The 23492-nt window shown below is 32.1% G+C and overlaps 2 protein-coding genes across 2 annotated transcripts in view; both read left to right on the top strand.

The window, feature by feature from the left end:
* Window positions 1–23492, top strand: part of LOC128994427 (methionine aminopeptidase 2-like) — a 43516-nt gene that overhangs the window by 11902 nt on the left and 8122 nt on the right. Inside the window, exons 3-5 of the mRNA XM_054418987.1 lie at window positions 20059–20195; window positions 21212–21449; window positions 23090–23184. Of these exons, the coding sequence (XP_054274962.1) occupies window positions 20059–20195; window positions 21212–21449; window positions 23090–23184 (470 nt within the window). The remainder of the gene's footprint in view (window positions 1–20058; window positions 20196–21211; window positions 21450–23089; window positions 23185–23492) is intronic.
* LOC128994428 (ATP-dependent DNA helicase PIF1-like) lies at window positions 10189–18163 on the top strand. The gene is made up of 6 exons (XM_054418988.1): window positions 10189–10424; window positions 11672–11795; window positions 12271–12455; window positions 13300–13885; window positions 14822–14968; window positions 18092–18163. Exons 1-6 carry the CDS (start codon window positions 10255–10257, stop codon window positions 18110–18112), a joined length of 1233 nt encoding a protein of 410 aa, XP_054274963.1. The 5' UTR covers window positions 10189–10254; the 3' UTR covers window positions 18113–18163.

Below are 23492 nucleotides of genomic sequence, written 5' to 3'. Positions count from 1 at the left end.
TTCAATCTGGATATTTTAATCTCAATTATTTTGAATACGTTACTATTGGTATGAAAAAAAAAACAAATCTAAATACAAGTAAAGGGAATATATTCATATCTTTGTTCTCATTCTAAATCATTGACAGGTTTATCGCTAAACAAATACATCCTCATTTCCTCTCATTAAATAAGACGATTTAAAAACTTTATTCCTAGCTATAAAAACCAAAATAAACGTTTCATTAAAAAAATAATAAAGTCATATACAGTACGGTAGTTTATCAGTGGTTTTATATGATTTTTAATCAAAATATTGTTCTAGGGCTCGAGCAACTTCAAATCAGAGTACACAATTGAAAGTGCTGAAAGCACAGTCCATAATAAGACGGTGTTTTTCTCAAAAACAGAAACAGTGCCACTCGACTCTTAGATTACTTCGCCGTCTTCGAGGTACAAACACGGCACATTACCGGACAATGCTTCATCGCCCTCAGACTAGGGAAAATTCTGAAGCTTTGGAGCAGTTATTTGAAGAGACAATGCTCTCTGTGGATTGGCAGAAATGTCCCCACTGTCAAAAGTCTGTTCTTAGCCATAGAAAAAAACGCTGTGGGAAGCGTTGTAGCCAGTTTTCAGCTGTCAATGACATGGACCCGGGGCCAGTTCCGGATGAACTGACCGGCTTGACGTATCTTGAGCAGCAGCTGATTGCGAGAGTACATCCTGTTGTCAGTGTCTACCGGATCAAGGGACACCAACTAGGCTACAGCGGCAACGTCATCAACTTCCCACAAGCAGTTGAGGAGTTTGCGGCCGTTCTGCCTCACCGTATCACCAGCTTGTCTGCTGTGATCATTGTACGGATGAGGAACAGTGCCACTGACTACGTGGACTTCCATGTTAGGGCCAGTAAGGTAAATATGAATTATTTCTAGGGGTCCCGTGAGCAAACTGCAAATTTTTGTATGATGTTTATATTTGTTTTCATTAGCAGTTAGAGACAACCACAACCTACTTTGGTTTACATTCCAATTTAATAACCTATATTATTGTAAAAAAAGATATAGATGAACCCTCGTAGAAATAAGAAGAGGAATTCATGCAATATGTAAAAATAAAAATAAGAAGGACAGTGTTCTTCTGTCTTATTATAAATTATTCACCAGTTTCCCGATAAAGAACTAGAGTTGGGACCACGTAAGTTTTCGGTTGGCGGCAGCCAATCACAAGACAAGGCTAGTGCAACGTTGCCACATCGTACTAATAAAATATACTAAGCAATTAATGCAAAGCTAAAATATGCCAAAATAATGTTGTTTTTTTTTTATACTCAGCTGGAATTGGATTGCTATAAAGTTAGATAGATATAATTCATACATATTTTATGGCTTAATCTTGTTGGCCCAGCATTTGTATTTGTGTTGTTTTAAAAACAAAAGTGTGCCTTTGATTTTATTAGGTTGTCCAGCCAGAGGGGAGTAAATAATTACTAAAGAAGGCTCGGTTATTCTGGTGCTTTATTTAAGTACAAGTAGGCATGTTTTAAAAAAAGATCAGACTATGACGTGGTGTAATTATTACAAGTAGGCATGTTTTAAGAAAGATCAGACTATGACGTGGTGTAATTATTAAAAACATCACATAACAATTATTAATGAAAGAAAATTGATAGTTAAATTATTGATTCAATAGGTCAAGAAAGCCCTTATGTGGCTCAAGCAGAATAACCGATATTATTTCAACATAACAATATCTGATGAAAATATGGCGTTACTGCCTGAGGATGGGGACGCTTCAGCATTTCTGCCTTCATTTTTTGATCCATCAGAAGGGGAGTCAGAAAATCAGGATCCTTTGGAAAATGAGGTATTATTATCTTTTTATTTAAAATCCGATCTGATTAATGAGATAAGCTTGTTTTGCATTTACTAATATTTGGGTTAGAAGTATTAGTACAGTACTTTAACACCATGGTAAGATTTTGTTTATAATTTTACTTTTCCCATTATTGTTACGAAACAAAAATTAACATGAAGTCATACCTTTGCATAAGAGAATAATCTTTAAAAAACAATTATTTATCAGATTTTTTTGTGTATAGCAAATCCACTAGACTGGTGAATATTCTTTAGGAGTGATTGCATATCATAATTTAAATGTATTATTTTGTAATTATTTTATGCTTATTATTTTCTAAAAGGGGGTTAGTTTAAAAAAGTAGTAAAGAACTGCAAGAAATAAACAATTAAATTTTAAACTAATTTAAAAATATAAATTTATACAGGTAATAGAAACTAGCGTTCCCAGTATGACGACACCTCACCAGGATTGCCAAGTTGCGGCTGTTCTGGATTGGCCTCCCATCGGCAGTAACCCAATTGAGGAATTCAGGACTCCGGGTTACATTACACAAGCATTTCCAGCATTATTCCCAACTGGAAATGCAGATTTGTCTAATCCTCGAGAGAGTAAGATTTCCCCAACTGAGTACTTCAAGCACCTCATGCTCTTTCATGACCACCGATTTGCCAATGATCCTCGGTTCAGGTTAGTAGTCAAACAGTTTCTAGATTTTGAGTCATTTTTTCTAATAATTGTCTTCAATCAGAATAACCAGGTTAATCATGCCACTATAAGTAAACCTCAGAAAATACGAGGAATATTATATTTTTTGCCAATAAAAAACCTGACTAATATTTTTTGTAAAAATTCACAAGTTTAAAATGGTAGGTTCTGTAAAGTAAATCCATTGCAATTTAAGAAAAAGGAAGTAACCCATGATCCCCGTCGTAACATATAGACAATAGAACATTTGATTATAGAAATTAAATATTTTTCAATAAATACAAATATGTATATAGAATGTTCTTTTGAGAAATGATTAATTTATGGTACACAATTCCCTCAAATAAAAACCTTTGCTCACACAATCCTGACCTAACTCAAACTGAAGTAATTTAACAGTAGTTTATAAAATGCATAATTGACAGTTTTCTCTTAGATATTAAAGTAAAAGGTAAATATCACGTAAGTGGTAACACAAAGTATACCAAGTGCAAGTCTTTTGATATTTTCAAAATATTTGTAACGTTTGAAATTGTTATTATAAGTCTGTGTAATTTGTTTTAAAGGTTTTTTGCCCTTAACTCGGAAATGAGGTGGAGCGCCCTTAGATCTGGCAATTTGTTTGTACGGCGGCATGAGGAGTTGATTGGGAAATCGATCAAAGATCTAAAAGAAATGATGAAGCGAGATCCATCCATCGTGAAAAAAATTATGTTTTATGCAAACAAGCTAAGAGGTAATTGGCGTTATTTAGTCAACTTTATAATTATTATCTATACAAAGCTTTACTTGTAACAGCCTTAAAAATTTGTCAGTCACTGACTACACATAGATGCTTGACAATGTTTCTGTGCCATATTTTTAACATATAGAAATTCAAACATTTATGCATAGCATATTTGCTCTTAGTATCTTGTAAGGAATATTCATTTTTTATTCCGTTTACCAATTGAATAATAAGGGATTAATATGACTTTTGTTTCTAAAACTTATGGAATTGATCAAGAATTTGTATTACCAATCTGAATACTGTAGTAGCTTTTAAATGTTTTAAATATTTACATTGGTTTGGTTAATCAAGTAATAAAAAAAAAAATTCATTACTTTATTTTAATTAACCTATATCATGTTAAAACAGAAGTATTGCAATATTAAAATAAATAGTTTACTTTAAGGTTATCAAATTACAGGTACTCGGCCCTACTGGCGAGCTCGGCTGGGAGAGCTTCTCGACATGGAAGCACAGCTTGGCCTGCCCACAGTGTTTTTAACACTGAGTGCCGCTGACCTTCACTGGCCAGATATTTCTCGAATTTTTGGCAATGTTGAGGCAACTGATCTTGAAAGACGTCGACTTGTGGCAGATAACCCACTTACGCCAAGTTGGTTCTTTTACGAAAGAACAGAATTCTTTCTCGACCAAATTCTCTCGAAGCAGCTTGGTGTGAAGGACTTCTGGCGACGATACGAGTGGCAGCATCGCGGAAGCCCACACATCCACATGCTTCTGTGGCTGAAGGATGCGCCCGATGTCACTCGACTATCACAGATGACAGAGGAGGAATTAAATCAGGTTGTTGGGTGAGTATTGATCCTTAATATTGAAAAATTAAAATCAACAATTTAACTTGTTTATTTATGAAAATGTGTGATATAGTATTTTCATGTTAAAAACTGCATCCAAAACTAAAACTTTTGTATTTTTTTGTAATAAACTTCAGTTCAAGTATAAGATTGCGGCAAAGATGCTAATAGTGTTAGACTTTTAAAAGTTAGTGCTTTCCCCATACGCTTTAATTTACACAAATTGATACAGAAATTTATGTTTTTATATGTGATATTAAATATACCCCCGCCACAACAAACCTGCAGACTAAGCGAATTTCCGTTTGCCTGATTGGATTTACACTCAAATGTCTCTTTAAAATTATCACATTTATTCCCTATTAAATATATTTAGTTTAACGAGTACCTACTTAGGTTTGCTGCTACCAGAAGGATAAAAATGTTTTTTTGCTGTTAAACGGTAATACTGTGGTTTAGTAAGAAATGAATGTATTTTCCAAATTTAATCAAAATATGTTCATAAACAAACAAACTATAACAGTTGATTTATTCTCCATAAGAATAGCATGGGAATTTTAAATTTACAATTTTTTTGAATTTTCTCCATAACCATTAGGCGCATAATAACGCTTCAATACTAAATTATTTGTTTTTTTTAAGCTCTACATAATAATTTGGAATGAATTGTGAAATTTTGTGTTTTTAAGGTCGAAAATGGGAAAAACCTATTTTTACCCCATCGGCCCCCGTCGGTCCCCATAGTCCAATCACGCTGGTTCGCGAACTCGTTCGAATAAATGTAGGTTTACACGTTTGTACCAAATTTCATCAAAATCGGATCATTTTTGTTTGAGTCGAGTTTTTGTGCTAACGGACACACACACACACACATATATATATATATATGAATTCGAATGGATGGTGTTTTTGGCCTCTAGGGAGCTCAAAACAATAAAGTAAATCGGCCCCAGTTCAGGTCTTACCATGAGTACTACGGTAATAGCTTATTCCCTATATGGGAAATTCACTAATACACACTATCAAGTTATTTAACTATTTTGTTATAATAGGTGAGGTATTTGAAAGCAACTGTTACAAACAAAATATTATAATACAAATATTAAAAAAAAAACATTTGAATAGAAAAAAATAATATAACCATAACACAACTAGACATTCCATCCCCATTTTAAAGTTGTCGCCAGCTTTTTAATCAAATTTGTCTTAGTTGATGTGAGCAACCTACAGATTGTGCTGGTATAAATTACTGATTTCTGCTGATTACACGGCTGGTTTTTACCAAGTAAAACTAATGGAATGACTTGTAATGAACTATAGCAACTGTTATGACCCAGCAACTTCTGTACCTATCCAATACTCAATGCTATAACGATCATTTTCTTTAGGTATTTCGACAACCTGATTTGTACCATGAATCCGGGGCTCAACACTCCACTTGCAGAAATACATCCATGTCGGAAACGGTTGTTGGAAGTGGAAGACCGGCAAGTGGATCTCTCAGAATTGGTGAATAAAGTACAGCGACACACTCGCTGCTCTACCAGTTATTGTCTCCGAAAAAATAAAAGGACAAACCAATTAGAATGCCGGTACAAATTCCCATTTGACCTCAGTGACATAACCCACGTTTACACCAATGAGAAGGGAGTCATGGAACTTGTAACTAAGAGAAATGACGCGCTTCTTAATAAATATAACCCGTGGACGTTGCAGTTGTGGCGAGCCAACATGGACATCACGGCTGTCATGTCCAAAGATGCCTTCCTCAACTATATGGCAAAATATGCCAGTAAATCGGAGGTAAGAAAAAATGCAAATATAATATTTTTTACAATGACATATTCCTAAAGTTTTGTACAAGTAATGTTTGCTTAAGTATAATATATGTATATATGCTTTCTTGCACAATTATCTTAAAAAAATGTCTTTGGGTATTTCCTTCAATTGCTGAAACTCACTAATTTACTAAAATTTTAATTTGAAAACTTGTAATGAAAATTTAAACAAAGATTAACTATATAAATTTTATTATAACATGGGCTAGGTTATAAGTTTTAAAATGACACCTTGATCATAAAAATATATTAAGTAAACGGAGTAAAAAAGGATTTAACAGATAAAACCCCTAATGAATAAAAAATATACGTAAAAATTATACATAATACGATTTACTTTTAATTGCCATTATACAATGTTCATCCTTTAAAAATTGGTACCATAAGGTTTGCATAGATTTTTATATTTTAACAATATTGTTAATTTATCATTATTATTGTAGGTCAAATCTAAAACAATGGCAGAAATGTTTGAGAACATTCTAACTAAAGTAGATGACACTGAGCCCGCAAGGAAGGCTGTACAGAAGCTATTGGTGCAAACTTGTAGCGAGAGAGACTTCTCAAGCCAAGAAGTTCTCCATCTAACAACTGGGAAAAAACTATTTTCTGCATCAAGGGCTTTTGTAAAACTGAATTTCGGAGGAGGAGAGTGGATCCCTGCTAGAGTACATCAAGAGCCGACAAGTGAACATGTAGTAAGTGTATTAAATTATTAAATTACTGATCAAACAGATATAGAAAAAAAAACATAATGATAATTTTATTGATATGTTTTATCAACATTAACTGGTATAGAAAATAAATATTACATAAACCTTTTAATTTTAGGTGAATAATGTGCTTAAGAAAAGTGTTATTTAGGTTTGTCAAATGCCAAATTTTCTCACAACAACATTGATATTACGGTATTTATTTTTGTTATAACAAATGATACGATTTTTTTAACTAAGATATCTATATACAATTATTTATTGAAAAGCTATTTCTAATAACTAATCATCAAAATTATGTTAAAAAGTAAATGTTAAATATTCCACGATATGAAATTTTAAATTGAAAGTTTTAACACAAACAAACTGTTTACGTATTTAAATTAGTAACAGTTAAAAATCGTAGTTTTCACAGCAAATAAAATAAATACAATAGTTGTAATGAACACTCTTAAAAGGTCAATCATATATTTAATTTCCTTTTCTAGGATGAACACGTTAACACCTCTCTCATAGAAAAGTACATCAAACGTCCTCTGGAGTTAGAGGATGTTTCACTATGGGATGTGGCAAGTTTATTTGTTCCAAAGAGGCAAGGAGCGTGGACTCGTCGTCGTGTCCCAGCCATTGTTAGTGTCTTCCCTCGAAGGAAGATAACCTCTGATCCTTCATTGAGGGAGGCCTTCTTTCGACAGGAAGTGCTCCTTAAGGTCCCTTGGCGAGATGAAAATGTAGCAAAAGGTATTACAATCTATATAACCACAGTCAATAATCATGATAATTGTAATCACCTAAATTTTAATGTTTTATATAGTACTAGCAGAGTACCTGTCCTTTGTACGGGGTTGGAATACAAGTTAGAATGCTCATTGTAGTTAAACTCGTGCTTTGCGTCTGCAAAGGGAGAGGAAAATGTTTGAATATTTGGTTATTTTAATTAATAGCATGATATAGTATAGCACATCTACAATAGCCATAATGTTCCATTTCTGCCCCTGAACAATAAAAAAATTGAAATTCTCATTTTTTAGAGCTTTTTGATGCTAACTGAATACAAACCCAGCAGCACAATATACACCCAGCACCTGAGCACAATATACAAAAGAAGTGCAATGTCTTTGTATAAAATTCGGTCTTGAAATATTTGAATTTTGGATGGGTTCAAATTAGATGATAATTCAAACTAATAGTGCTGCACCCTGTTGATATACCTTAATAACTTATAACTTATAACTTTTTAATGCTATTTAATATCATAGAACCAACTTCTGTAGTTGAAACAGTCAACAAAATTATTTTGTTTCTTTTAAATGGGAATACTCATGAGGTTAACATGGGAAATTACAGATCCACTGGGGCTTCGCCCAAAAGTATTTTTGAGATAAGAATAGTCTATATGTTAATCGGGAATGTAAGCTATCATCACACCCAATTTCAGCCCAATCCAATCAGTATTTTTCGCAATTACTTGTCACAAAAATCAATCCAACCATACATATATCCAAACAGTCTCACTTATATTATTATTAGGATAGAATTTATATATTGCTACATTCACATCAAACCTGAATTGTTAGTCATGCTTAAATGCTCAACTATGTATTTTAGAATTCTATTAAAAAATATTAACAGAATGCTATTAATATTTGAAAATGGACAACATTTTCATATCTATTTAACACTCAGTGGTTAACTGTCATAATCAGTCGCTGATCTAAGAGTTAAAAACCAACAGTTGAACCAAGATTTAGGGGAAGCTTTGTATGATTTATTTATTAGAAGTAAATGAATGATTACGTTTGATGGAAAATCTGTACTTGTATAGATTTATTTTAAGCTCAATATTTTGAAAATCGGTTGGGTAGAAGCCAAATGAACTAGGAAAATAAATTACCAATCTCCAATAAGAAATGTACAAGGAGGAAGTTGCTTTTGAGCATAAATATTTGTCAGATAATTAATGCCAATACTTGATTGCAAATCTGTACGTGTATACCTTTAATTCATGGTCAAAATTATGAAAATCAGCCGGGTAGAAGGGCCGAACCACCTTGGAAAAGAAAAAACCAATAATTTTTAATATATAGGTTTGAGTTAATTTTAAATATTATCATTTATTTGCTTCTTTAAAGTGATTCTATCTTCGTATTTATTGGTTTATATTTAAATTAATAAAACCGTCCACAGTTGTCTTACTTTCTAACCTCAATATTCAAGTATACGGTACTCAATTTTATCCAAAGTTTGCGGGATTTGAGGTAACCACGGTCCCAAAGACTTTCGATAATCGAGAGTGTTACTGTACTCGTACATTATGATAAAATAATTTTGAGAGTCACGGTTACGGTGTAGCTGATTAATTAATGGAAAAACATTCAAAATCCTATTTAAGAGGTCTTATTTCAATATATAGATTTGTATTGCAGTATATTGATTATATCTCGCAATATCAAACTACTGTGCATGTTTAACTACTTAATTTTGGTAGCTACAAAAATGCAGAACTTCTTTTACCAATTTTGTTTCTGGGTATAGAAAAAACTAATTAGTAGTTCGTTTATACTAAAAATGATAGATGTAACTAATTGTTAATCTCATTTTTATCACATTGTTATAGGTACTTTTCAGTCATGGGAAGAAGCATACAATTTCCTCCAAGTTCAAAGAAATCCATCTCTGGATATTCCAATTCCTGATGACGACTATGAAGAAATTCCAGCGTCGCAGGAGGCAATTCCTGGAGACGAATGGATTGCTGTATCAAAAAAAATGCCGAACGGAGGTGTTGATCAAGTAGAGCCTGGGAGGCGCGAAATTGATGTTCAATACAACTGGAACGCCTCATCAGCAATATTTGATGTTTCGGCTCTTCTCAGGAAGCATTTGGAATCCTGCAAACGACTTGACATCGAAGTTCCGGAGCAACAGTCCACTTCCATAGAATTGAATGCAGAGCAGCGCCAGGTGATAAATTAATTTAAACATTGAGTTTTCATAAAACTTCATTTTCAATTAAAATGAAATGTTCCAATTAATTAGAATTACAGTAATATTAATATTATTGTAACAATGTACAGTGCCATGGGTAAGATACTATCTGCGATAAAATCCTTTGATTAAAACCCTTAGAGAAATGGATCCTTGAAAAATTGCTTCATTATTTCTGACAGTAAATAATATAAAGATTTATTTCTTAATTAATAGTATCAATTTGGTTCATAGTTACCACGAGAGTGGTGAAAAAAAATCAATACTAAGAAAACATGGATTAGCTGAAGTTGGGTTGATAATTTTATTGTTTTATGACTTTATGTTAAATTGAAGTGACTAAATTCCAAGGTTTCCAGTAACCACTGACTGTAGATGATAAATTATAAATGTGTAACATAGTGTTTTTTAAAATTTTCCCCTTAATGTTTTATTTATTATCAATCACATAAAAAACATTTTTAGGTTTTGGCCATTCTTGATAGCCAAATAAGTGCAGAGCTGCATGGATCCCCTAATGATGCCATTCAGTTGGTTATCATACAAGGGAAAGCCGGGTGTGGCAAAAGTACAGTCATTAAGTCTATGACATCTCGCCTGAAAGAAACTCCTGGCCTGGGTAGTGCTAGCTATCTGTTGCTCGCCCCCACAGGGTCTGCTGCCCTAAACATCAACGGTAACACGATTCACGCTGCTTTGAGCATACCAGTCAGGACGTCAGGTTACAGACCTCTTGAGGGAGCTGCCAAGAAGAGGTGAGATAAAAAAATTCAATGGATTTGCCTAAATTAACTCAATATATCATAGATTATTGTACAGAAAAATTGTTTGGATATTGATCAATTTATACTTAGTTTAAAATTAAATATAAGCATCAAGGGTGATTTAATTAATTCATAACATTGATAAAAATATACCTTGAAAAAATCAAAAACTATTAAAAGTTTAAGTAAACGGATTTTATACTTTTAACCATTGAATTTTGATTTAGGGAAAAAATCAACTTAGTAGTAAGTGTAGGTTAGTGTTATATTTCAATTATGTACTGAGAAAATCAACAGTGGTAAACACATTACTTTGTCCCAATGTTTATATGACCCAATAATGGGGGAAAAATAAAATAACCTCCTATTATTTAAACATACTGTACATTAATAATATCAGTTAATATAATATTATAGCTTTATGTATATTAAATCTACTATATTATGGCCTAAATCCGCCGATTATAAATATCTGTGTCACATACCTGCGTACTCTATTCCCAATAAAATGCTATATCTTACTTATTTCTTAATAAATGTTGATAAAACTCGGTATGTAGCTTCATATAGTTGAGATCTCCTTTGCTATGGTTTAAAATCCCTGATATAGCAAATAATAAGCTATAGCCCCAGGCAAAAATGATCGAGTTTTGATGAAATTTGGAACGAACTACAAACGTTTAAACATACATTTATTCGAACGAGTTTGCGAACCAGCATGATTGGACTAAGGGAAAAGGGGTTCATGGAAGGTTTTGTGGAGTAAACATTGGATTTCCCAATTTTCAACCCTAAAAACAAAAAAATTAGCAATTTTTTTTAAAACCATTAAATAGAATAAAAAAAAACAAATAACTTAAGTTGGTGTTTTGATAATTGTCATGCGCTTAATGGTTATGCGAGAAAAATTAAAAAGCTGTAATCATATGGAGCATAAATAAACAAATGTAGTTTGCTGTTTCATAGATATATTTTGATAAAATTTAGCATATAAATTTACTTTTCCCTATAGGCCCTACTATAAACATTTAGTTAAATTACCTCTTCCCTTCTCTGTAGCAGCAAACCTAAGAACTCGTTAAACTATGTTATTTAGATATTGAAAATTAATAATGTCTTTTTAATGAGATATCAACCAGGCAAATGCAAATTTGCTTAATCTGCAAATTTGCTGCAGTGGTGGTATTTATATTACGTTTACGTTCAACAAAATAAAAAATTAAATAAATGCTTTACAGATTCCTTGAAGACATGGATAAGATCCGTTTCATCATCATCGATGAGTATTCGATGATAGGACTTTCACTTTTTGGGATGATAGAGCAAAGATGTGCAGAATCCAAGCCTCAGTGTAACTCTCAGGTAGTAATTTATATAAAAGTTTTATAATGAATTTTGTTTTTGGCATTTACTAATAACATATCACATTGAAAAATTATTATTCAGTTTGAACTATTGTTATTACTCTCCTCAGCCCTATATTGAGTTATACACAGGTTTGGAACTATTGTGATTAAAAATTTTTTTCCACCTTCTAACACAAATTTTTTTTAAAGTTCAAAATCTTGTTTTTTAATTAAATAAAGAAAATATCAGAAAATATAAGAAAATATATTTTGTGTACCAGAGGTAGAAATGATTAACATTTTAGTATTAGGATTGCATTCTTTTTCTCAATTCTGAAAAAATAATATTATTTGAGAATTTTTTGGGTTTAAGTGAAATTTAAAGCTCTAATTGTAGTACAATATTAATTACCCATATAGATTGCTTATGGATATAAAATAAATCTAACCAAACTAGCTGACCTTGTTTATAATTATTTATTAATTTTTAGATTTTTGGAGGGATTCGTATCTACCTCATAGGAGACATCAGACAGCTACCCCCAGTTGCAAGCAAACCACTCTATTCCCCATCAGCGAAGAGTGAACTTGAAATAAAAGGAGCATTTGCTGTGTCTCAGTTCCAACATGCTGTTGTCTTGACTCAGTCAATGAGACAGACTGATAACACCTTTAGGTAAGCCCATGATTTAGATTAAAAAAAACTTTGACAATTATTATTATGGCATTTCATAGTGTAAATATTGAATTATGGCTAAATTGAATAATATTAAGTATTTCATACTAGCGGCTGACCCCATGCCTTGCAACGGGATATAAAGCCCTACTTTATGGACAATACCTACTTGAAACATTTTAGTTAAACTGAAACAGCTACTTACATATTAGTAAACAGATTTCTGTGAAGCATTCTGTGGAAACAGTGTAGCACTATTTCAAATTATGACTAATGCAGAATTTTGTGATTATTCAAACCTACAAAACAGTTGGTGAATGTAACCATATGCTTAAATTATATTTACTTGTAAACATTGTCATTCCAAAAGTCTGACACTGGACCACTTAAAAATCTCTGGGTTTCGGGGTCCATATGTCATATACATACAAACGCACTTCGTCTTTTGTAGATGTAGATTTCGGCACCAGCATGGCAACCTATAAGGCCCATGTCATTTATTTTAAATTAATTTTATGTGCTTATTTTTGCCTTTATCATTAAAGAGATTCTGCACATCTACAGTAGAATATCTTTCTAACAATATGCGTAGATGTTCCCTTCGATGCAAAAAAAAAAAAAAAATAATAAAATATAAAGAGATTTTCTTGCCTATTAATATATAGATGATATGTATTAATAGTATATAATTTCATGTATACTATGGAAATTCTTAATTTTTTAATGTGTATGTCATATAAGCATTTCATATATAAATATACTGTGACTCTTTACTAAAAAAATAACATAGGTAGTTTTGAGAACAACAATAAACCATTACATAATTTATAATTATTTTTTATAGGCAAGCCCTTGACGAGGTTGCCAGGGGTCGTTGCACGGTCGCAACATATGCAGTTTTCAGTAATCGTTTTTATATCAACTTGACGGAAGAAGAACGACGAAACTTCAACGATGCCATTCACATCTTTTCCCTGAGAATGACGGCTAAAGCTTTCAACCTAAACCGACTACTAGGCCTGCATTCCCCAGTAGCTCGCATCCCTGCTAAACACAACAACTTGGTGGCAAGTCAGGGAACTAGCGATGACGCTGGAGGTCTCCAGAAGGTGATCTACCTCGCGGAAGGAGCTTTAGTTGTGCTCAAGGCCAACTTGTGGGTGGCTTCTGGGCTCGTCAACGGCGCCATCGGCGAAGTCGTGGCAATTGTATATGAGTCTGGAAAATCCACCCCAAATGATCTACCAATAGCTGTCATGGTGAATTTCGCCAATTATTCTGGACCGAGGATGCAGCGAGATACATTTCCGATCTCTCCGATAATAAGATCATGGAAGAAAGGAAATGCAACTTGCACAAGAGAGCAGATTCCTTTGGATCTGGCTTGGGCAAGCACAGTCCACCAATCTCAAGGCCAAACATACGACCGGGTAAGTTGTCATTTGATTTTAGGCGGAATATAAATTATTATTCTAAAAATAAATAGCTATAATGTATTTTTATTATATACATGACGTTAATACTATGGCAATTCTTCAATGGGTTCATATTTAAAGGCAATAGTATTTATCAATCTACAGTTACGTTTGCATTTAATTTGCTAGGTTCGTATACCTAGACAATTCCATATACTATAATTACTATAATTTATGGTGCACGTCCAAATAATTTCAAACATTTACAGTTTGATTTGCTATTTATAATTCCTGTACCTGCTTTATAAATCCGTTAAAATATACCAACATATATTAAGTTTCCATTTCAATATATAAATAAATTACTTTTATTATTTTTCAATCATCTAAATTTCAAACATTAGGGCCTGGATAAGGTTTGCCAGAGTGTATTTCAATAGCAAAAATAGGTCTATGTGTTGTTTACGAGTAATAACAATCTACATATATAAAACCATGTAAAGTTTATCAAAGAATCTGTTTAATTTCCAAACAAGAAACTGACTTATATAATATAAATGAAATATGTAAAATTTATCGTAAAATATTTAAAATCATACCTCCTCAACTGAGCTAAATCAAAATATAATCGACAAGTCTATAAAACCCCCATTTTATTGAATTTCCCTTATGGACAAGAATCTATTACCATAGGTTGTGTGGTAAGCCTTTAAGATTGAAACCGTTACACATATTCGTTTTGAAGCCCCTATATGCCAAAAAACACTATTAGTTCATTTTAATATGTATATGACTGTATATATATTGTCAGTCAGCACAATAGTAATAAAGAGAATAGTTTGTTAAAATTTTAAACATCTAAAATAACAGATGCTTAGAGATTCAACTTTCTAACAGAAAAGTTAAAATGAATTATTTGGTTTTCATGTAATACTTTTAAATTATTATTAGGTTGTCGTGGACTTGGGGCGTACAGAGTTCACGATCGGTCTCTCCTACGTTGCTCTCTCACGCTGCAAGACGTTGGATGGATTGGCAATCAATCCACCATTTATCAGAAAACGACTGGATGATTTGCATCATAAGAATTCTTTGAAGGTTAGCACTTTTGTGACGAAATAAGTATACTTAATATACAATATACATTAATTAATATATTTCCAATTAATAAAATAGAATGATACTGTAATTTTTTTTATACTGTACTTATTTCCCCTCATATATAGATTACAAGTTTAATCCGTATTTGGTTAATTAATTGAATAAAATATTCTCCCTAACTGGGTTATGTTCCTTTTTGGTTGTGTTTTTTAATGCCAGGGTAGTTGTGATGAAAATATTTAATTCATTCAATAGCAATGGATGAATTTGATTAATTAAAATTATAGGCTTATATATCTGTTGATTCATATATTCTTGATTTTTTATCTTATAAAAAGCTAGCAGCAACCAAATTTTTGAACAGGACAGTTGACCTTAATTATGGGAAAATTGAATTTACATTCAAATCAATATTATTTTTATTCTCTTCGAAATGTCAAATTGTAGTTTCTACATATATATATTTGAATGTTTATATTCCCCTAAAACTTAGATATTGCAAGTACGTTAATGTAGCATCTGAAAAGATTTCATGGAAGTGAATACCTATTTGTCTACAAACAAATTCCAAATCTACCTTTGTGTAAAATTTCAGCCTAAGTTAAATTGTACGTATGTTTTAAACATGTATAAAACTTAGCATACATCCGATCCAAACAAAAATACAGAAATCAAATCGTGGTCATAATATTATAGATATAAATAAACTATTTTCGAATTTTATAAACTTAATAAAGAGTAACATTTTTAATTAAAATAATCATTAAAACAAGTAGGTACCTATTTAAAATAAATATAAATATAGCAAGTTTATTATACTTTCATTACCTATCAAAATGAATTTTTTGTGGAATGACAATCTCAAACCCCCAAGATCACGAAATATTTTAAAAAATAATAAGAATGTAATAAAGTTTTATTATATTGCAATATTTTACCATCAGGACAAACTGCAAGCAGAGGGTAACATCATGAAGATGGCTCAGGGTTTGCCCTTTCGGTTGTCATCATTTATACCTGTGAGGTGTCCACAACCACCTGCACCTGCTCCATCCCCACCACCTGTACCTGCTCCACAACCACCACCTGCACCTGCTCCACCATCACCACCTGTACCTGCTCCACCACCACCACCTGCACCTGCTCCACCACCACCACCTGCACCTGCTCCATCCCCACTTCACCGACCCAAGACTCCTGCTCCACCAAAACCTTCTGCACTGCGGGAAGAGACAGTCAGAGTACACGAGGGAATTGTGACCGTTGTCGTGATGCCCGGCGACGGTCATTGCCTCTTCTCAGCTGTCCTTCACCAGCTTGGACTCTCTTCCCCCATTAACCCCAATCATATGGAATTTGTCAAAAATTTACGAAAAAGGGTTGTGGAGTATATTCGTCAGCAGGACTTGCATTCCGGTACATAAATATAACAATCAAACTAAATATACTGTAATATGTATTTAAATTAGGTAAAAAGAAATAATTAGCTGAATCCCTAGCCACAATTCAAATTCAAATGCGACCACTAATAAAAATGCAAAATATTATATAAATACATCCCTTGCAGCAAACCTGTATAGTCAGCGAACTTTAATTGATTGAATTGATAATTTAAATAAATATTCAAATCAAGTTTTGTCATTGTATGTTCATGAAAAAAACGTACAGAAAAATTCCCTAAAATAATAACAAGCTGCTAACAAAATTCAAAACACCCCTGTTTTAGCAAACCTGCAGTATACATGAATTTCTATTTGCCTGTTTTAATTTTCAATTCAATCTATTTAAAACACATTAGGTTTAACAATTACCTAGGTTTACTGCTACAAGCAGGGTAAAAAGGTGTATTGTTAGTAAAATATTAATAGCTTAAATTAAATAGTATAATTATATTATTATTAATAGTATAAATTAAACAAATATACCAAGTTTGATCAAAATTTTTTGATAAACAAGCAAACCATAACAGTTTTACTTATTCTCAGCAAAATAACCTTTAGAGTTTTAAAGAATTTTTTTAAAAATTTTATCCATAAACAATATTAGTAAATAAAACTTCAATATAGCACATTAAATTAATTTATTACTAATTATTTACTTAAATAACTAATTAATTATTACTTAATTTATTTATTTAGTCTATTAAGAATAGTTTGTAAAGAAATCGGATTTTTTTAAATTTGAAGGTCAAAAATTAGAACCCCCACTTTTACCTTATTCAACCCCTTTAAAACCCCATTACCAAGGTCCGATCATGCTGGTTCAAGAACCTGTACAAAATTTTATCAAAATCATATTAATTTTCCTCGAGATATTGTGCCAACGGGCACACATACTTAGGGAAATTCGCTAAAAGGGAATTTCATGGTATAATTCAACTCAACTGCATCAAACATCATACCAAGTTTTAAAAAATAAGGAAGAACTTTTCTTTATTTTCTATTAGGTCATTGAGACAGTTTACTGTGTTTACCTTTATCAATATCCTGTTGCCACTCGACAATAAACTTGAGTTTTTCTCTAATTTATTCAATTATAGGGCACACACAGATATTACAAACAATAAATAGATTATGACATACACATCTTGATTTTAGCAAATTTCCCTATAGAAAAGCCAGAAGTAGCTAATACCGTAAGTGGGATGATAAGACCTGGGTCCGGGACCGATTTACTCTTTTATTTTAATGTCCCCAAAGGCCAAAAACACCATTCGTTTGAATTATATATAAATTTATATATGTATATACATATAGATTTAAATATATATATGCGTACGTGAACATGATAACTATTTTTTCAGATCTTGATGAAATTTGGTTTTAAGTGTAAGGTGGGATAAACTTGAATAGGTTTGCCGATCTGCATCATCGGACCATGGGAACGGGAGTTTATGGAGTAAAAATTTAGTTTTGCCACTTTTACAATATACCTTGTTATATAAAAAAATCAACAAACTTCGAAAAAACAAAATGCAATTATATAGAAATTTTATTTGATAAAATTAAATTTAATATAAATAGGGCTAATCAACATTAAACCTTAAGTATAACATTATTGTATCAATATTAAATAAAATTACTTAAAATTATTAGGTTTAATAAAAGTTTAATGTTACAGGCCTTTGGCGCGCACAGCTAGAGGACTCTATAAGTGCCAACTTGACGAAATATCCAGCAGTGCGAAATGGAGTTATTGTTCCTTGGGAGGAAAGGTTGAATTGCTTCCTGGAAAATCTTTCTGTAGACGAGTGGGGTGGCACCGAAACCATTGTGACCATCGCTCAATTGCACAATATAACACTTACAACATATTTCGAAGACGGTGGTGATGGTTTTCGGTGTCAAAGGATCATCTCAGGGGGGGAGAGTGATAGGGAAATTGCTATAGTGTACCGGCTCGCAGCTGTTAGGGGATGTGCTGGCCCTGTGAGTCGAGTGCACTATGACAGTTTAATTTGTTTTAATTAAGTTAGTTTGTATATACGTATATTTTAAACTATTTATATATATATTTTATTTTTATTACTTATTGCTGTATTATTATTTTTGTAATTTGGTTAAATAACCAATATTAAACATTAATTGCATAATTTCACTACAATCATTTTATTTCAGTTTAAAAGTTTCAAATTCATTGGCAATTTCAAATTACTTGTAGCTTTCAAAAGTATGGAAAATGGTATTTCCAATTTGAAGTACTGTAATGTGTTACAAAATCAAAAGGTTATAGCTAAAATTTTATGAAATTTCTGAACACATTGCCATTTTCAAAGTAAAGAACAATCCATAATTGTCAAGCAATATCGCTACAATGTAAAGTAATTAAAACAAATGACTCCAGATTTGAAAATAATGACTTAAGTTTTATTTGAAATAAGAGGAATAATATTACACACACTTGAAATCTTAGTAGGCCTATTTATGCTCTTACTGTACATAAGGGTAAAATTGTAAGAGTAAAATTGTGTTAATAAAATAGTTTGTAACATACTCATTTTACGAAATCCTGAATTTTTGTGAAAAATTATTATTCCAAGTTCTTTATTCCTTGACAAATTGATATAACCATTGACAACAATTAATAAACGGTTACGATATTATATTATTCTTTGTTTCAAAATAATTATCTATGTGTGTGTATATTATGAAAGAAACATATACAAAAATATAAAAATTGTTGTACTAATGCACATTAAAATAACTATTCTGAGTTCACTCATCCCGTTACGCGCAGAATAAGCGTACTCCTAGTAAAATAGTGACAACATGACAGTTAAAATTCAACAACGTGTAATGGAATTAAAAGGCAAACAAAAAAGTCTTACAAAATATGAATTATTGGCCTAGCACTGAAAGGGTTAACACTTAAATCAGTATTTGTTTGTGTTAAACACTTATTTGGAAAACTGAAATATGAAACTGACTTGGAAAAGGATATATTGTCACTTATTTATGATAATTAAGACAGTAAATAGATGAGTCGGTGGAGTGGTGGTGCTGACTTCGGGCCCAAAGCAGCAATGTCGTGGGTTCGGATCCTGGTCACTGCCACTACCTTTATTAGTATAGTTCACCCTTGCATTGTACAGGCTCTCCCCTTGCCTAGGTCTTGGTCTAGGTGCGTTCCACGCACAGGCCCATATCCTATGCAAGGTTAAAAAAAAACCGCCAACCTCTTAAAAAAATTAAAGAATTTTCACTGGTTTTAGATTTTGACTATTAGAACTGGCCATTAAATAACTTCTTGATCAGCATTGTACGTGTTATTAAATTTACAGGAAGTAAATAAGAAATGTCTTATAACACTTAAAACGTATATTTACCGTCTTGTGAGTAACAGTATAAGTGTAAATATATGTTTTAAATCTTATAAGACTTTTCTTTACTTTCCGTAACTGGCCATTATCAAGCCCAATTTGAGAACTATACTTGTAGGCCATTAAGTTTGAAAACCACTCCACCGCTATTGCTTGTCTCCATTAAATGCTTCTCATGGAAGTTGTTTATAAAAGGTTATAACCATTAACAAGCTAAACAACAATGTATAAACTCTAATACCTACATTGAGTAAAATGTTTATTTCAGGCAATTACCCAGTTGGACAGGAGATGGACTACAGAACAGCCAAGGATCGTTTCACCTCTGAAGAAGCTCGCACTCTCGATCGGCTTCATAATGATATCTACAATGAAGCCAGGCATGCTGCAGAGGCTCATAGGCAGGTAAGGAGAATCGGAGGATTGTATTTTCAGAAGGTATTTTTAGAACTATAATTAAAGAGCAGGACTTGTAACTAATTATCAAGTTTGCGTTGATAATTTCTTGCTAGATTGTATGTTTAATTCAGTCCTTAAACATCTAGGGCTGCAGTAAAACATTAGGGGCACACAATGTTTTGATTTTACAAAACTGCTTCCAAGATCTACTTTAATCTCTCATTTTTCATGGTCAATAAGATCCTCTCTAATCAAGGTCTTATGGTTTTTACAATTAAAAATGTGTTCAAAAGGTACCTATTTTAAAAGAATATTGTCTCCAGAGCTTCTGGTATAATTCATCAATTTTATTTTTAATAATCATTCCTACAAGAAAATTCCAGAGAACAACATTAGTTTAAGTAAAAAATGTTGTGAAAGAACCCATTTCATATTTACTTTTCTTGTTAATAACGTTTTCTGAAGATTTCTATTGATTTTCATCAATAGTCAAGCTCAAAAATTCTAATTTAAGAATTTTCTTTGATATTAAATACCTGTAGGCTAACTCACAGAAGAGTAGGGCCTACATTTCTGGTATAGGAAAACATTTCAAAAATAGGTAATTTTATAATTAGATTGTATTAGTTTTAGTAGGTGGTCAATGTATTAAAAAATAAAAGTAGCATATTAAAATTGTTCAAGCAACCAATTTAATTTTTGTTTATGACTTTCGACAGATTAACTAATCTTCTCCTATCTTGACAACATCAAGAACCCAGTTAACTTCTAGGATCTATGTTTGGGGAAAATAATGTAACAATTAAACCTGTATTTTATATGATAAGCTGGAATGAGTGAGTCTCTGAACTGGTGCGACAGATTGTTGTGTGTGATTCTACTTAGGCCTAGTCATTGTATTAAAAGTGTAAAATTAGGTCAGCTATTTATTGAGATTAATTTAGGCTACGTTGGACAAGAGGATTTGTCTGTTCTAACTTCATATTTTGGTTAATTGAGATATTTTACTTAATTGTTTACAGACCAGGAAGTACATACAGAGCTGGGTGAAACCGGGTATGACAATGATCGAGATATGTGAAGAACTTGAGAAGACTGCTCGTGCTCTGATTGGAGAGAACGGACTGAAGGCTGGCCTAGCGTTTCCTACGGGCTGCTCCCGCAACCACTGCGCAGCGCATTACACTCCCAACGCTGGAGACACAACGGTGCTGCTGTACGATGATGTTACCAAGTTTGACTTTGGAACTCATATCAATGGTAAATGCAGTTCTTATTCTCTTGCACTCTTGCTGTAGTAGGGATTTTTAGATTATTAAAGAGTAAGCAGGTATCTAAAGCCAGGTTTTCTCAGGCGTAGAGCAGCAATTTCAATAGCGGACTGTTCCTCTTCCGCGCCTGGGAAAACCCAGCTTTACCTTAGTCTTTGTCTATACCTTGACAAAGTACCCCAGGGCACAAAATAGGTAATGTATGTTTTTTGTGTGTATTATGACCTACCTGGTATTTTTTCTGCAGTATGTTACAACGCCTCGAACATTCCCAACCAACCTAAAATTATTTACAGGGCTTTTAACAGGTTATTTTTTTTATTTTTTTTGCTCTTGGTTATTTTTTGTTATTTTTTTGGAACTTGGTTATTTTTTTTTTTTTTTTTGGAATTTTGGCTATTTTTTTATTTTTTTGGGGGATTTTGGTTATTTTTTTATTTTTTAGGGCAATTAGGTTTTTATTGGTCAATTTTGATGAAGCTCGTAAAACTTTTAAAACTCATGAAATGCCCCCAATAAAGAGGGGTAGGATTAGTAACATAAAACAAAATGAACATAGATTTATACTCTTGTCTTTGTACATTTGATTCTGTATATAAGACCTGTGACTTTATACATATTTGTATGTGTACATATTGTTATGCTATTTAAAATTAACAATTTGTTTAAATAATTAATACCTGTTTTATTTGGTTTATGATACTTGTCAACCTGAACTGAGGGGGAAATATCCCGCTCAAATATCTCAAATTGTTTCCAAAAAAAGGATAAACCTAATAATTAAGAGCTATGTTTGACTTTGATGTTTTATTCAATATATATTTTTAATTTGACGTTAACATTTATCTAAGTAAAAAATGTTAGTATTAAGATATTAATTATATTTGTTTTTGTATTTTTTGTCTAAATAAATGTTTAAAAAGGAAAAAAATGGAAAAAAGTAAGGGGAGGATGGGAGGACTTTTTTCTATTTTTTCATTTTTTTATTATTATTGCCTTAGTAGATTATCACTTACCTAGTTCAAAATTATCCTGTCATTTTTATTGCCTACATATTTTTAATATCCCAATACAATGCCGGTTTTTGTAATTTTTAGCGACATTTTGAGTTTATTGAAGGTTATTTTTTGGTTATTTTTTTATAATTTTGGTTATTTTTTATTTATTTTTACCTCAAGAACTGTTACAAGCCCTGTATTTATCTACTTTCTGTAATAGATACGTTTTCTGTAAGAATATTATTTAATGTGAGGGTTAATGATTGTTGTTGCAAAAGCAGGCTAACCTGAATGAGTAAGAGTCCATCATGCATTACAAAAATTACTGCAACTCTACTGTTGGGGATAAAATATATGACATGGCACAAGAGCCTATATTTGGAGAATATTTGCCAAAATAATATTTGGCTTACCCTGCATGGGAACAAGCCTACTCTGACCCAAGAAACATACGTACAACTCTTAAAAATATTTACAAAAATTAGAATACCGCATTTCACTGATACAGACAGCATTTTAAACCAAGAAGTATTTGAGCTATTAACTAAGTTGAGCAAAATCTCCTTTTTATCAGTTTAAAAAAAATAAATGTCTGGTATTACAGGTTCAACCGATTATATCTTTGTTTAAGGTCGCATCATTGATTGTGCTTGGACCTGCACTTTCAACCCCAAGTATGACAAACTGATAGAAGCTGTTAGAGATGCTACCAATACTGGAATTAAGGTAATTTTTGTGTGGAAATTGGCTTTCAACGATTTAACAAATAAACTAGTGAGTGAAACAAACTAGTGTATTTTATTATTATATGCTTATAATAATAGAGTCCAGCTATTCCAAACTAAGTGGATCGAACCCTTTTCGGATTAGCGGGAACTAAGAATAAGCTGATTTATTCAATAGTTGAACCATAGCTGATGTTCATGGTTTTGCTGTGACGATGATGAAATTACTTTTTCTTATATAAAGTATCTATTTTATATGAAACTTTTAATACCGTAACTGTTTCTTCAAAGTTGTGTGGCATGTTTTAT

Source organism: Macrosteles quadrilineatus, unplaced genomic scaffold (genome assembly GCF_028750875.1).
Source record: "Macrosteles quadrilineatus isolate MER2022 unplaced genomic scaffold, UCM_ALF_1.0 Scaffold_5__1_contigs__length_97177068, whole genome shotgun sequence".
Lineage (NCBI taxonomy): Eukaryota > Metazoa > Arthropoda > Insecta > Hemiptera > Cicadellidae > Macrosteles > Macrosteles quadrilineatus.
Note: the sequence above shows the minus strand (reverse complement) of the source record. Positions and strands in the feature narration are given on the sequence as shown.

Bases quoted from the DNA above. Each gene is read 5' to 3' on its own strand.
- LOC128994428 (XM_054418988.1), top strand. From the start codon at position 10,255: ATGACATCTCGCCTGAAAGAAACTCCTGGCCTGGGTAGTGCTAGCTAT. The intron at 12,456-13,299 runs GTAAGCCCATGA...TATTTTTTATAG, and splicing joins CAGACTGATAACACCTTTAG to GCAAGCCCTTGACGAGGTTG. The intron at 13,886-14,821 runs GTAAGTTGTCAT...AATTATTATTAG, and splicing joins AAGGCCAAACATACGACCGG to GTTGTCGTGGACTTGGGGCG.